A 12,557-nucleotide genomic window follows, 5' to 3' on the forward strand; every position below is an offset into this window, starting at 1 on the left:
ATGTTACATCTATACATTTAAATATACTTTTATTAAGATGATTTTATTATCCAAATCAGTTTACTTTTTTTAAAAAATTTTGTCTAGGACCAAACAGTATTGTAGTGTAGTCTACCATATATTTGCATGTAGGACTAGAGCAAGATAAAAAAAGATGAAAAACAAAGTTTTTTTGTAATAAAAATACATCTGTTCTTATTAAGAGCTTCTCTGGGCATGTGTGAGATTTCTTCAGGAGGTGTCGCTGTATCTCAAGTGAATGAAAAATCGACACAAGGTGCACACAATACCTGCCGCCAAACTTTTTCTGGATGCTCTTATTAACACGTGAGCGCACGAGAGGGCAGTTGTCTTTAAACCCTCAAATTAGTGTTTTGTTGTTTTTTAAAGTTAATCAATAGCTGTTTTCTCTGGGAAAAGCAGGTGTTGCGAGACTTTCAGTGTGAATTTACTCAAGGTAAAAGCACATTAAATCAACTTTTGACCTCCAACTTCGTGCTGTGACGTGATAGCTCGTAATATATGAAACGCGCTTCTTGAAGCTTCAAGTTGTTCCGCTATTTCAGCAAATGCGCTGTCTCGTGTCACATGTGGCGGAGCGCATTAGACAAACCAGAGGCAGCTTTCCAGTTTGTTTTAATACTGTCAAGGCGTGGAAAGTGTTAATCTAATTTTATCTAGGTAGTAATAATTAATAGTTAAACATTAATACCGTGGAGGCTGTTACAGTGAGCGGTCATTATTTCGCTTGAAATCTAGGCAAGCAGAGATTTTCTTCAGTGTGCTGGACTGGACTACAACCAAACCACTGGAATACATTAAGGATCCAGTTTAACAAAATGAGCTCCGCTAAGAGGTAAGATAGCTTGGACATTTTTTGTCGTATATCGTTGTGTCAATATCAAGTCATCTGCAACTGCTTAACTTGATAATTTCTGAATTGCCTGACGAGTTACGAGTGTCACAGAGTTCAGAAGTTACTGTATAGATCAAACAAGAGAACAAAACACTGGAAAGTAATGCATTTTGATAAGCATTCACACATCATGTAAACACACTATGAACTATAAATGTTTCGTCAGGTAAACGCAAAAAACGTAAATCCAAATGTAGCCTACTGTTTTTGTTTCAGTCAGACTGAAATATGACAGAACTAATACTGCTATCAACAGAAATAATTTTAAAGTTTAGATGAAGTACGGATTATTTAGATCTAATTCTAGTATTAAGGCATGCTAGTTTTATCATAAATATTTTAAGATGTTTAATATCTTCACAGTTATCAGTTGTTTAAGACAGCAGCAGATGGTTCAATTACGTTTTACGTAAAAAATGTAAACATTTTTGAAATTTGCATAACTCAAATGTTTGAAGTGTTTGCAAAGAAATATGTAAAAATGAACTCATTGCATAGGCAGCACAGTTTGTAAGTGCCTGCTGTGTCAATATCTGTTCCATAGGTGGCAATGAAGATTGGGGGAGAAAAGGGGGTAGTTTTAATTCAGTGAGACAAGAAACAAACAAACAAAAAATTTCTCCCAAAATATGACAGTTGACAGTTATTAAAGCCTGTGTGTGTGTGAAGTCTAGGTGTTAGAAAAATTGCCATTTAAAGTCCAAGCTCTACGTTTAACCTATATTCACTGACCTATTTGTCAGTAATATATTAAATCACGTCACAGATCACTAAACTCCGTACAATAATTTACACTTCTGCTTACGTTGCAGTGACCCTATATAGTTATTGTGTAACTGCATGTTTAAGTGTCACTTTATGCAATTCATTACAAATAGGAATCCTGAAATGGAATGTTTTTTTTTAATGTTCAGTACATGCTCTTCTGGTGTTAAAAAATAGTGTATATAAAAATCTTTTAAAATATTTCAAATGTGAAATTCACTTATAAAATATTTGAGAAAGCACCGTATTACTAAACCTGAATGATTGTGATCAGAAGAAAAATACACACCCATTTACTACACAGTGCACACACTTAGTCGCACTTTATCCCTGGAAGACAAGTTGTTGTCTGAAAAATTCAGTCTGGTCTTTGGACTTTATCTAATGTGACGGAGAGCGATGTCCTGTGCAGAAAGTTACACCTCAGTAGTAGTTATCTATGGGTCTGGCATACACACACACACACACCATCACCACCTTGAATACTAAATAGCATTAATAAACATTAGTGCTGCCTCACGATTAGTCGCGATTAATCGTTTGCGAAATAAAAGTTTTTGTTTACATAATATATGTGGGTGTATTGTGTATAATAGTTATGCGCACGCACGCACGCATGTATATAATTAAGAAACATTTGCATTTGTATATATAAATATAAATATTTATTATATAAATATTTTTTTTCTTAATTATACATGTATGTGTGTGTATTTATATAAACATAATTATTATACACTGTACACACACATATATTATGTAAACAAAAACTTTTATTCTGCAAACGATTAGTCGCGACTAATCGTGAGGCAGCACTAATTAACATTTTACCTTGCAAATTGCGCTTTATTTTCGAAGCAGACTTTTTTATTTTCCTCGAATGTGTTAATTTCATAAGCACATACAGTATATGGACATGGATATAATGACAAAAGCTAGATGATTCCAGAATGAACATAAGTGTTTAATAACAACTGCTATGTGTCATACATCTGGCCAGAATCAGTAAACTTCATTGTGCTAACAAGAATGATCTTATATCTGTCATGTTTAATGTTTTATTCATTTTATGGATAACACAGAGTATTAAAGTAAGTAAAGTGTTGTTTAAATAAATGTAGAACTCTAAAACTGGTATCAAACAGCTTTTATGATACCATATTGGAGTTAAGAAATATCTTTGTCACTGCCTCAAGTCCCTTTTTAAAAATACTTAGAATAACATACCACCACATGAAAAAAGTATTTTATAGCCATAAATCTTTGTTTCATTCTTAGTCTAATACCCAAGAGAGTATGGTGCCTGATAACCATGTGATACCCCACCAGGCTTTTATAAATGTCCTCCACTCATAAGCCCTACTCACACACATTAAATGTGTCTGGAGTTTGTCTGGGTATTGTTTGATTTTGGTTCATTCACACTCAATTTTCTGGAATTTTGCATGTCCACATCCCATAAAGGCACCTTACATGTAATGTATTTGTAATTGTGCACTTGGTCAATTTAGTCTGCGGTGTCTTAAAGGGATCATTTACCCAAAAATTAAAATCCTGTCATCATTAAAGCTATGGTCTACGATTTCAAAGATTGTTCATTATTAATAACCTCGTTTAGATGATGGTTATGGTTCTACAGTAACATCCTAACAATATGAAAAAAGAAAAAAGAATTTAAAAAATCCATTCAGTCTATTGGGTGTATGGTAGCAGATAAGTTGACCAATGTAAACTGTCCGGCCGGATAGCTTACATTGGTTAACTGCTCTCATCCAATCTCTGCTACATTTGAAAATCCACCTCGTGCTCGCGTCTCCACCCCATCACACACCACCCCGCCCCTCTCCTGCCTGCGACATGAAATTTGTGTCAGTGTAGGGTAGCTAGCGATGCAGCAACATCTCACTTATGGAAAAAAAATAAACGACAGCAGCAAGCAGCCCCTGCTTGTCCCTACAGTAAAGGTTGGAAGAAAAAGGAAGTCTGTTGAAGAAAGAGCAGAGGTTAAAAAAATTTAAAAAACGCTGGACTCTAAGTAGAATCAATATATGGTCCGCCATTGACTTTGAAGCTTCAGGGAGATTTGGGGCTGAAAACCGACGCCGACACGGCAGACTTTTGTTGAACAGGTACGCACTTATTTATACTTTTATTGTGTGAGGTGTTACATAAATATCTTTTTATGAGTACATGCTGTCGTTCGGCATCGGAATGTTAGCCGTTTAGCATCGCGTATCACGGGTCAAAGTAATTATATTTACTAAGATTGTGTGAGGTGATACATAAATAGTATTATAATCTGACTACATGCTGATGCTGCCGGTCGGCATCGGAATGTTAGCCGTTTAGCATCGCGTATCACGGGTCAAAATAATTATATTTACAAAGATTGTGTGAGGTGTTACATAAATAGTATTATAATCTGACTACATGCTGATGCTGCCGGTCGGCATCGGAATGTTAGCCGTTTAGCATCGCGTATCACGGGTCAAAATAATTATATTTACAAAGATTGTGTGAGGTGTTACATAAATAGTATTATAATCTGACTACATGCTGATGCTGCCGGTCGGCATCGGAATGTTAGCCGTTTACCATCGTGTATCACGGGTCAAAATAATTATATTTACAAAGATTGTGTGAGGTGTTGCATAAATATGATATTATCAGTCTGACAACATGTCCATGCAGCCGGTCGGCATTGGAATGTTAGCCGTTTAGCATCGCGTATCATTGGTCAAAGTAATTATATTTATAAAGTCATTTCTTGAAGCTCATGAGGGGAAAAGTATGCCAAACGTTGTTGTGAAAGTAAATAACGTCAATTACAATCATAATTGTAATTGTCCATTCCTTCAAGCCTTTATGTGTTTACTGCTCGGTAAATCTCTGTTCTGATGTTTACTACCAGTGATCACAGCTTGAATGAGTGACGTTCAGGTCGTTTCCCAGGGGGAGGGATCAGGTAGCACAGAGGGGCGGGATGAGTTTTTTAAAACTTACTAACCGTCTCAGGCTTTCTAGACCGATTTTCAACATCGTAGACTACAGCTTTAACTCACCTTCATGTTGTTCTAAACCTGTATAAGTTAAACCTGCATGAATCACATAGTTGAAGGTACCTGTTGAATACCCATAGTATTTGTTTTTCCTACTATGGAAGTCATTGGGTACCATCAGTGCTTAACATAATTTATCAAAATGTCATCTGTCAAGTTCAACAAAATAAAGAAATTCATACAGGTTTTGAATAACATAGAGGTGAGTACATTACGACAGAATTAAAATTCTTGGTGAACTACCCCTTTAAGTTCTCGAGAAAATACGAGCATGCATTCTTTTCTGATTCAAAAACAAGCCCATTTCATACTGTTTCATTAAAGGTGCTGTGTGTAGAGTTTAAAGGCATCTAGCGGTGAGATTTGTGAATTGCAACCAACGGCTCAGTCTGTTGCTCACCCCTTCCTTTCGAAACGGTAGCCGCCAAGGACAAATATGTCAGCGTCTGAGACAACATATGGATGAAATGTGCTCTGTAGAGCAGTTTGACTGTTAGAGCTACTGTAGGAACTAGGGGTGGCACGGTTCATGAAAAAAATCCAAACCGTTCGGTTCGCTTGTCTCAGTTCAGAGCGCGTGTGCGTCGCACGGTTCAACGGTTCATGGCATGCCATGCGCAATGTAGCCTCATGCCCTGTATGTGACCTCAGATAGCGTGTTTCCCTTTCGCGCGAAAGAAGAGGTGACTGGTTTGTAGTGTAAGTACTGCAGGTTATGAAATGGCAAGTGGGAGAGAAAAGGTCTGCCCGGAGTTGGAGGATGCGCCAGCATCGTATAAGTTTGGTGTGTGGAAACATTTTTTATTTCATGTTACCTATGATGACAGCGGAAATAAAACAATAGATAGAACTGCAGTCTATGCGTTGAATGTGTTCGAACAGCCACAGGAGACCACCTTTTCTCCGCCCATTTATATAATCTGATTCTGAGGTACTGAACACAATGTTTCACGTCTTTTCATATTCAGCACTATTTTTAGCCTTTCATTTATAAAACGAAAGCTACTGATTTCTGCGTTTCATTTTGCTACCGTGTGAAAGTTGCGCGATCTTATTTCATAAATTGCCCCTCAAAGTAATCAGGACAGAAGTAGTCAAAAGTGAACAAAAGAGACGGATTTAAACATTACAGATGCAAACGTTATGTTTCTTTCTCGTCCACATATAGGCTACTCTCTGCAGTATTTAGGTAGCCTCTCAGTGATAAATCTAACCCCCCAGTCACATTAGCTACAAGAGACAGAGCGACAGGCTACCATTCATTTTCAATAGGAGTGGCCGTTTGCCAGCGACAAGCAACGAGCTTGCCGCTGGGCGAGCAAGGCGGGGCCAAAATAGACAAGCAGGCTATTTTATGCAAATGCTAAGCAATGCGACAAAGCGACTGCCAATCGGAGTGAAGGAGCAGCGTGACGTAGGTCTGTGGTCGAGTCTGAGAAAATAATTCAAGATGGCGGAAAATGCGTATTTATGTATATATCTGATAAGTTTGGCATATTATCTCATATATTTTGTTACTTTTATAGAGAAATAAATACTTTTAAATCCAAAAACACCGTTCTTGTAACTTAAAAATACCTCTAAAGTGACTTTTGATACCGCTTTTAGAAACTAGCCAAGGAACGCCCATCAAGCGAGTGCGTGTCGCTCGGTGTTGTCACTTTTGTAGCTAGTGTGACTGTAGGGTGAGAGCTACACTGAAGTTGGCATTTTGATAAATGCAAGTTATCTTTGTGTGCTAAAATGCACATAAAGTTCATGTAGATAGAAATACACATTCTCTTTTTTGCCAAATAAATGAAAAGCATGTTGAAATCATCAATGTCTTCCCTCTTGCTGTATCAAAATCTCACCTGGCTTTCCTCAGGGATGGTCCCAATAATGTGCTTAAAGTCAAATTCAGTTTGTGCATGATTACATGATACTTTTTTAATACTGTATCCTAAATTATGGATAATTAATACATTAATAAGATAATACATTTCTGGAGTGTTAAAAATTAAAAGAAAAAATTAGAACAAGATCCGTACTGAACCGAGAACCGTGACCATAAAACCGGGATACGAACCGAACCGAGGGTTTTGTGAACCGTGCCACCCTTAGTAGGTGGTGCAAAATGGCGACTTCCATGTCAGGGGACCCATGGTGTATTGTAGATAAAACATCTCATTCTAAGGTAATAAAAACATAACTGTTCATTATGTAAGGTCTTTATACACAACTGAAGATATCACTAAATTTTAGTGTGTATTATTTTGCATTTATGTCAAGAGATTAGTGGTCACTTAATATATAGCAGAGGGCGATTTATCATGGAAGTCGCCATCCAAATTTTTGGCTGGATTGGATATCGGACTAACAGGACTGATCCAGTTCCGATACTGTGCGTTACCCGTGGTTGCTACTGACAAGCTATTAAAAGGACAATGTATTATAAAAGCACCATAAACGTTTTTATGCACAATATCCAAAGTCGACTTAATAGATTTGATGGCTTCATGCGAAGGAACAAACGCACATTTAAAGATTTTTAAGTTCACAGAAACTCTGTACTCGCAACTGGGTTAATAGGCTTTTATAGTCTTTTTACGCTGCACTACTTCCTGAACTTCAGCCAGCTCCTTGTTTCCTGTCTGCCATTATTGGACAAACTGATTAATCCAGGTGTGTCTGATTATTGTTGTTGTGACTACTGAGGTCAGCACACCTGGATTAATCAGTTTGTTTGTGACTACTGAGGTCAGGCACACCTGGATTAATCAGTTTGTCCAATAATGGCAGACAGGAAACAAGGAGCTGGCTGAAGTTCAGGAAGTAGTGCAGCTTAAAGCGTATGGATGAAAAGCATCATTTACACACACACTTTACCTAAACACTGCCATGATTAATAATTACTAATGTTTCCTGTAATTGTAAATAATTTTAAATGATTGACTTTTTACATGTAAAATTATACTAGATGTAGCAGGCACTATACACATTTAACATTTTGTGTGTGCTTGCGTGCAAATTTTAATTGTTCAAGAAAATACAGTAGTATCGGATCGGCAGGTATCGGTCAATACTCAGAATTCTTGTATAGGAATCGCATCAGAATTGGAAAAAGTGGTATCAGTGCATCCCTAAAGGGATTGTAGTGTGTTTTCCACCCATGTGTAACTTGCTGCATTAGCTTTGTATGGCTTGTTTGAAATCTTTCTGTGGCAGCCTGGGCTCACACCTACCCGTACATCATACTCAATTAACATCTTACTAGTCTGTCCATCTGCCCCATCCCCCATGGCCCGGATTACCCTGCCAAATGTCTACCTGACCGTTCCTTTGTCCCCTCAAGGACAGTAGCCTCAAACAGGCTTGTGTTTTGTAAGTTATAACGCATTAAAAGGGTGGGATCTAGAATCAAAGATACCCCTGTTTTTAGGGACACCTGCTAACCTGGGAAAATGGCTGGTTCTAGCAGAAACACGTTGCAGGTCATTGAGCCACGCCGCTACGGCTCCACGTTGTCTTTAGAAGAGAAATGTGAACAGTCTTTCTTCCTCTTTTACTACTACAGAATGGAAGATGAGGCGGTGGTGGACAGAGGGGCTTCGTTACTCAAACACTTGTGTGATGAGGAAGAGGTTGAAGGTAAGACTTTCGAATTTCCTATCTTTTTACTTAAAAAAAAAAAAAACTAATGAAATAATTTTAAAGTCATTTGTCTTTTTCTGTTATTCAGTTGGAAGTTTAGATCAGTGGTACATTTAATACAGTATATTTACCAGCAGGTTGACGTACAATTTTAAAAATTAAGGTGCTACATGATGCCATAGATGAACCTTTTTGGCTGTATTAAGGGCCTTTAACATCTAAAGAACCTTTATGCTTCAAAAAAAGTTCTTTGTAGTGGAAAAATATTTCTTAAAATTGAATGAATGGTTCTTTGGAGAACCAATAATAGTTTATCTATGGCATCGCTGTGAACCTTTATTTCTAACAGTGTAGATGTAGAGCAAAGCTATTGGATGACGTTATGCTTACCCTGCCAGTTTTCTTTCAGACCTTGATGTCTTCCAAGATGGATTGAACTTAAAAATGTTTGTTACAATGTGTTTTTGGTTAGAATTTATTTTTGAAAGTTTGTGAAGCATGTCCAAATGCCTACATCAGTTTAATTTATTAATATGAACTATTGCAAGACTTAATCCAGAAACAGAACACAGGTCCCCAGGAACGGGATAGCAGTAGCGAATGATAAGAGAGGAGGAGGCAGAAGACTGCTTTGTCTTCCATGACTTTAGAGCCGTTTACACCTGGTATTAACATTCACAAGATGTTTCAAACACTGAAAAAAATGATTCATTGAATTTAATCAATTTTTTTAAGGTAAGTGGTTGCAATCAATTTATTTAAGCTACATTTAAACAAAAAAGATTAGTAACGTAAAGTGAAATATAAAACTTTTGTTTAAATGTAGCTTAAATAAATTGATTGCAACCACTTACCTTAAAAAAATTAATTAAATTCAATGAATAATTTTTTTCAGTGCACAGGATTTTGAGAGACTGTGGTGCGGGTGATGTCACACACTGATTAGCATATTTGCGATGTCATCTCTTCGTGTTTGCGTTTGATCTAGTTGATCTGTCACATTATATTGTATTTTAACTAGGGCTGTCAATCGATTAAAATATTCAAAGGCGGGGTGCATGATCTCTTGAAAGCCAATGTTGACATTTGAAATCACTTAAACAAACACGCCCCTACCCCAATAGAATCTGGACCTTATTTTGATAGACCCGCCCCACACATAAGCAACCCAGGCAATGATGTCGGTTAGTAGAAACCATAGACCATAAAAAAATATGGACGTAGTGTCCGTGACGTCACCCATTGGTTTGTGAAGATCGCTTTTGAAGCTTTAAGTAGTCGTTGCCTGCCGTCGCCATCTTGGCCGCGCGTCCCCGCGAATTACTCGCGGAAAACCGAAAATGGGTAAAGAAGATCTTAATTGAACACTTTTCAAGTTTTTAATACTCTAATTAATATGGGTGTGGACACACACAGACACTTATTTTGACAAGACACGTGATGCACACAGGATCTCTTAAAGCGCAGAACACATATTTTGAAAAAGGAACCACATACATGACGGACTACCTACATGTGACGAACTTCGCATCGAGTGCCCTCGAAAAAATAAGTCACTGGCGTCCACTGTTTGTTGTGACCCATACTGGCAAATTAAGGGGCTAATCACACCAAAAGTGCTTTAAACGCTTTGAAACACAAGGCGCGATGCACTGCCTTTTTTTAAAAAAAGAGCAGTGCGACGCGGCTTTTTATATTGCTAGGCAACCACCGAGTCAGCTGTCTTGTCAATCAAATATTGAAGCGCGAGCGCTCTTTTGCTGTTAACTGTCATATTAGCAGAAACTTTAAAAGGGGGCGCTTACTCTGACCTTGTTTGAGGGTGAGAGGTGCACAAACACGCAGGAGAGAGTAAGCGAGTGGAGTCCGGTTCTTCAAAGCAACTGTAAACTTCCCTCACCACAACGTAAGGCCCCCCTCTTCTCTCATTCGATTGGACAATGGAAAGACGCGAATGACGCCGGGCACTTCTCCTTTAAAAGGGCATGCTGCGGCTGGCGGCAAAAACCGCAAGGCGCTCGGCGTGCATAAACAGCGCGCAAACGCTCCCTGTCCATAGAATATCATTCAAAAAAGGCGCCTGCAACTGCTATAAACGGTTTTGGTGTGATTGGCCCCTAAGTCAGAATGAGCACATTTTCAAAAATGTGTTATTTATATTTTGACTTTATGTATTAAAAACCTTCAAAACAATGCATGATTTGTTGGAATCTGACAAAACATTTTGAATGCCGATACCGATAGTTTGGAAAATATCGGTCGGGCTCTAGTTAGAAGTTACAACTATAGAACATGCAGGTGCGTGCATACCTTTCGTTAAGTCATGATGAATTTAACTTAAAATTAAATTAAATTACATTTCATTTCATTATTAAAAATTACTTTCATTATTAAAAATTACTTTTAAGTTAAATTCATCATGACTGTGGTATCAGTTTCCGATAGTAGTATCAAATAATAGTGACTTAACACGACCCAATAACACCTTGTGTTTAAGCCAACCAGCTACTTTAACTGCTGCTAAAATCCTGATGTTAAACATATGGTGCAGACAATTTGACGCAAATTCAAAAATATGAGAGAATACATGGTTAGAAGTTACAACTATAGAACACGCAGGTGTGCGCATACCTTTCGTTAAGTCATGATGAATTTTATTTTTATTTTTTTTATTTATTTTTTATTTATTTATTTATTTATTTTTTTATTTTATTTTAGCATACAATATTTTATGCAGTGTGCTTAGTATACTCCACATTTTTAAAACTTTAGTCATCTGGGTATTCTGTGCATATAAAAATGTACTCTAAGGTCAATGTACTCAGCGCATAGGGTCACTGCAAGACAGAGGTGCAACAAAATCATAGACGTGCCATCCTATGAAGCTGGATGATCAAGGGGGAATCCCTGTGGAAGCACCATGGCTTTGTTCGTAACTGCATACTAACAGGGGTTCACAAATGGGTTGTTGCGCCCCTACCGGTGTGCAATTCCAAACAAAGCCAGAGTGTTACAATGTATTCACATGAATTCTTTTTTTTTTATTCAACCTTTAGCTTCAAAAGCAACATGTCTGCAGCAACATTACATATTTACTCTGCAATTAGTACTATATAAAATTCATTTTGATGTTCTGATGTAGTGTGATGTAGTCAAATGTTGAGCAGTCATTGCTGTAAAGTAATGCTTAAATCAAAAAGAGCATTAGTTTTAAAATCTTAGAAATTAAAAGCATTGCCCTACCCTCAAAAACGACTTTAACCAAGCAACATGTGCCTGGTAGACAAATTTCCTGTATGTGGCAGAGATAATAGAGTGCTTTTTTAATAGCTGTATTAGCATTCACAGTAGCGTGTCTCTATGTTCTGTACTTGTACCCTCTATCCACAGTTTGGTTACTGCGGTAACACAAGGTGCTCAGATGTTGAAGCCCATAGGGCCGAGCCAGATTTAGAGACTACGCTTTATCAACTGACGAATGGCATGGCACTCTAATTCAGTCCTTTTTCTATGGTTGCATAGAAAAGGGTTCCTCCGAAAGAACAGGAAGTTTGGCACAAAGCTGGCTTGACGATGTGTGGTTCCACCCTCCCTCTTACCTCTCCCTTCCTTCTCTTACTTCATTCTCGTACTCTCTTTCTTTATTTTTATTTTTTTCTCACCCAATTCACCTAAAGTGGGATTCTTGTTCAGAAATGGTTCTTGATGATCCTTCTGCACCAGTTGTTTGTTTGTTGAAAACCAATGAAACAAAAAGGCATTTTTACCAGAATGTTTGCAGAAAGTATCCTGGAAGTGCCCTGGAGCAACCAGATTAAAATAATTCTTAACTTCAGAAAAGTGACATAACATAACATACACAACATAAATGTGTTTCTGATAGTAGCCTAAATATCTGACAATGATAACTGACAGTGATTATTACTTTTGCATGTTTTTAAGCCAGTTTACCTTCCCAAGTATTTTTTGTAACAGTTTACATTAAAGGCACATTATATTTAATTTTTTTAATTAAAATATCCAAAAATCACCAGCACAGTGTTTCATATTTTGTTGACTTATTTTGAAACTTACATTATCCCAAAAGTTTCCAATAATATTTGAATCCAGGGAAATTCACAGTTTTAGTTTAACATCCCTCCTCACTTGGTCACCTGTCAATTGCATAATGTCTGTGTCCTTTA

The 12,557-nt window shown here is 37.4% G+C and overlaps 1 protein-coding gene across 3 annotated transcripts in view; it reads left to right on the top strand.

Annotated features, from left to right (window-relative positions):
• The first annotated feature begins 561 nt into the window (after positions 1–561).
• Positions 562–12,557, top strand: part of slc4a4a (solute carrier family 4 member 4a) — a 77,267-nt gene continuing 65,271 nt past the window's right edge. Inside the window, exons 1-2 of one of the 3 annotated variants that reach the window (XM_073861085.1) lie at positions 562–856; positions 8,297–8,370. In XM_073861085.1, coding sequence (XP_073717186.1) covers positions 840–856; positions 8,297–8,370 — 91 coding nt within the window. In that variant the 5' untranslated portion in view covers positions 562–839. The remainder of the gene's footprint in view (positions 857–8,296; positions 8,371–12,557) is intronic. The other 2 variants (XM_073861086.1, XM_073861087.1) reach the window with 2 other exon arrangements.

This window comes from Misgurnus anguillicaudatus, chromosome 22, assembly GCF_027580225.2.
Source record: "Misgurnus anguillicaudatus chromosome 22, ASM2758022v2, whole genome shotgun sequence".
In the NCBI taxonomy this organism is placed as follows: domain Eukaryota; kingdom Metazoa; phylum Chordata; class Actinopteri; order Cypriniformes; family Cobitidae; genus Misgurnus; species Misgurnus anguillicaudatus.